The sequence below is a fragment of the Austrofundulus limnaeus genome, unplaced genomic scaffold (genome assembly GCF_001266775.1).
Source record: "Austrofundulus limnaeus strain Quisiro unplaced genomic scaffold, Austrofundulus_limnaeus-1.0 Scaffold340, whole genome shotgun sequence".
Classification (NCBI taxonomy): Eukaryota; Metazoa; Chordata; class Actinopteri; order Cyprinodontiformes; family Rivulidae; genus Austrofundulus; species Austrofundulus limnaeus.
Window position 1 is genome coordinate 46,198 of NW_013952742.1, and position 2,436 is coordinate 48,633.

A 2,436-nucleotide genomic window follows, 5' to 3' on the forward strand; every position below is an offset into this window, starting at 1 on the left:
ATGTAAACTTTTGCATGGTAAAAACAGAAGCTGCACTTCGTATTAGTGATAAACTTTGGCTTTTTTTGATGGGTTGACTTCATTTTTGCTTCTACTTTACATTTAAAATAGGTTTCCACTCTCGGCAGGTTTCTAAGGTTCTTCTTCTACATATTAAAAAAGTTGTCAAACATCTGAGTGACGTAACTTATTTTAAATCAATGCGATCCCGCGGCCCTCTGGGGCCCAACGTTAAAAACTGTTGTTCTTTTGAGGCCCTCAAGGTGGCGCTGTGGGCCGTGGCCCATAGGTTAAGAATCCCTTGTCTATATCATACATATTCTTCCCGTTTTCTATTTCCCTTCTAAATAAGAAGAAAAAAAACACCTGAGCCAACTGACCCACATGTTGAGGTGACACTATACAGATACTATTTTTCCTGCACCCTCCTCACAGAAGTCTCCAGCCAAGAAGCTGAGCCACGCGATCAGTAAATCTTTGGGCTGCGTCCCCATTGGAGAGCCCCCACACCCTGTGTTCCCTGAGCAGGCTGAGAGACCTCAGGAGCTCACCCATACTGTGTAAGTGCAATTCTCCGTGTATTACTTACTGCTGCATGATTGCCTTGTTGATTAACAGTGCAGCAAGACCTGACATGCTCCAGATCTGTAGTCTGTTMCCGTCATGTTTCTGCTTCCATCTTTCCATTCTGTGCTCGCCATGACTGATAGTGTGCCATCTCACTGAGATGTCTGGCCCCTGATTATTTGTTAATGTGGAAATGTGAAAYACCACGCAGTCTCAGAGGGCTTCAGCTGTTAAAGCTAAATCAAGCTCATCAATCAGCTGGAGATGAAACTGGGACGATGCTATAAATCTGACATTCCATGCTTTGAGGCTCCAGGAAGTCATTATAGAAAAGGCATTATATTCTGCCGCCGTCCTAAACTCTGCACACTCATTTACATTTCAGCTGAGGTATTGTACAGTCTCCATAATCAGATTTTCCGCTGAGGTTCATCCATATCAGTGAGGGTTTTTCTGATTTTGTTTTTCATCTTTTGAACTATTTGGTTTCATTAAAAAATCCATCCAGTGATTTATGAGATGTTTTGCTAACAGTACAGACAGATGAATACACAATCAAACACACAGACACAGGTGCTCAGCCTACATCTAAGACCATGGACGAGCAACTGGAGGCCTGCGGGCCACGTGTAGCCCGTGGGTGACTTCCGTCTGGCCTGCCAATGAGGCKGCCATTTTTTTATCCTTTTGGGAGGTACATTATCTGTTCACAGAATTTCAACTTACGTAAACCTGTGTGTTTAGTCTGCTTATGCCCCTTTCCTACTAGCTCCTCTACAGCACGGTTCGACTTGGCTCTCCATGGTTCCAAGACTTTTCCACTAGCAAGGATTCATGGAACCAACCTCTTTTTCAGAACTTACTTTGCTGTGGTTCCAAGTGTACTACTGACCACAAAATGTGACGTCAGAAGACTGTCAGTCACTGGTTGTTTAGAGGATGGAGTCACTGGTTGCATCGCAAGATAAACTCTCACAACAACCTGATCTGCCATTTGTGATAACAACGCTGCATGTCCTCAATTGTTGTGTTGCGAATGTTTTCAGGATCTTCTTCTACTATGTTTTATGGTGGCTGGCAAATAGTTTAATGGAGCATAACYGCCACCAGCTGTTAAGGCATGTGGCGTCCGTTTTCGGACACTGGGACCGCCCAAATTTACAATGAACCCACCAACTAGAGCCATTACTGAAATGTAATGAAAAACCACCCAAACAGTTCGGAACAGAGTTCGACCAACTTAAACTGTGCTGTAGAGGTGTTAGTGCAAAAGGGCCGTTGTCTGCCACTGCTACAACATGCTGCGCAAAGCTAAATATGTGAAGTTTAAGTAGCAATGAACAACAGTGACTTTTTTACCAGAACCAAAACCACGCAGGAGTCTGCACTTCATCTTATGCCCTCTTTGTGCACTTCAGCTCGCTGTAAGTGTTTATTTTTTGTTTGCTTCAAACATTTTGTTTTCATAGTTATTAAACAAGAGTATAACTGTTTTACACAAGTGTGAGCATAAAATATGTTAAGTTATTCATTTTTAAAATGGCATTTTATTTTTCCCCTTTACATTTGGCTAAGTGTGCAGTGCTATGTGGCCCTCTGGTAGTGTCAACAAAAAATTGTGGCCCCCCACCATCATTTAAATTGCCCATCCCTSTTTTCAACKATTTGGTCTCATTAAAATCCATCCAGTGATTTATGGGATAATCAAACACATGTTCAAACACACAGACACAGACAAAAACACAAAAACGTGTGCTCCACCTTTGCCTTAGACAGCAGGTGATAATTAAAAAGTGATTACAGTTTTACTTGATCTTGGCATTAACAAGATCACAGGAAATCCTTTAACTTTTTCATCTTTTATTATTA

At 42.0% G+C, this 2,436-nt stretch overlaps 1 protein-coding gene across 1 annotated transcript in view; it reads left to right on the forward strand.

The window, feature by feature from the left end:
- The window catches only part of LOC106527749 (dystrobrevin beta), a gene marked incomplete at its 5' end in the record, with an annotated part of 99,282 nt that overhangs the window by 39,418 nt on the left and 57,428 nt on the right, over positions 1–2,436 (forward strand). The window contains 1 exon segment of the mRNA XM_014022734.1: positions 436–560. Coding sequence (XP_013878188.1) covers positions 436–560 — 125 coding nt within the window.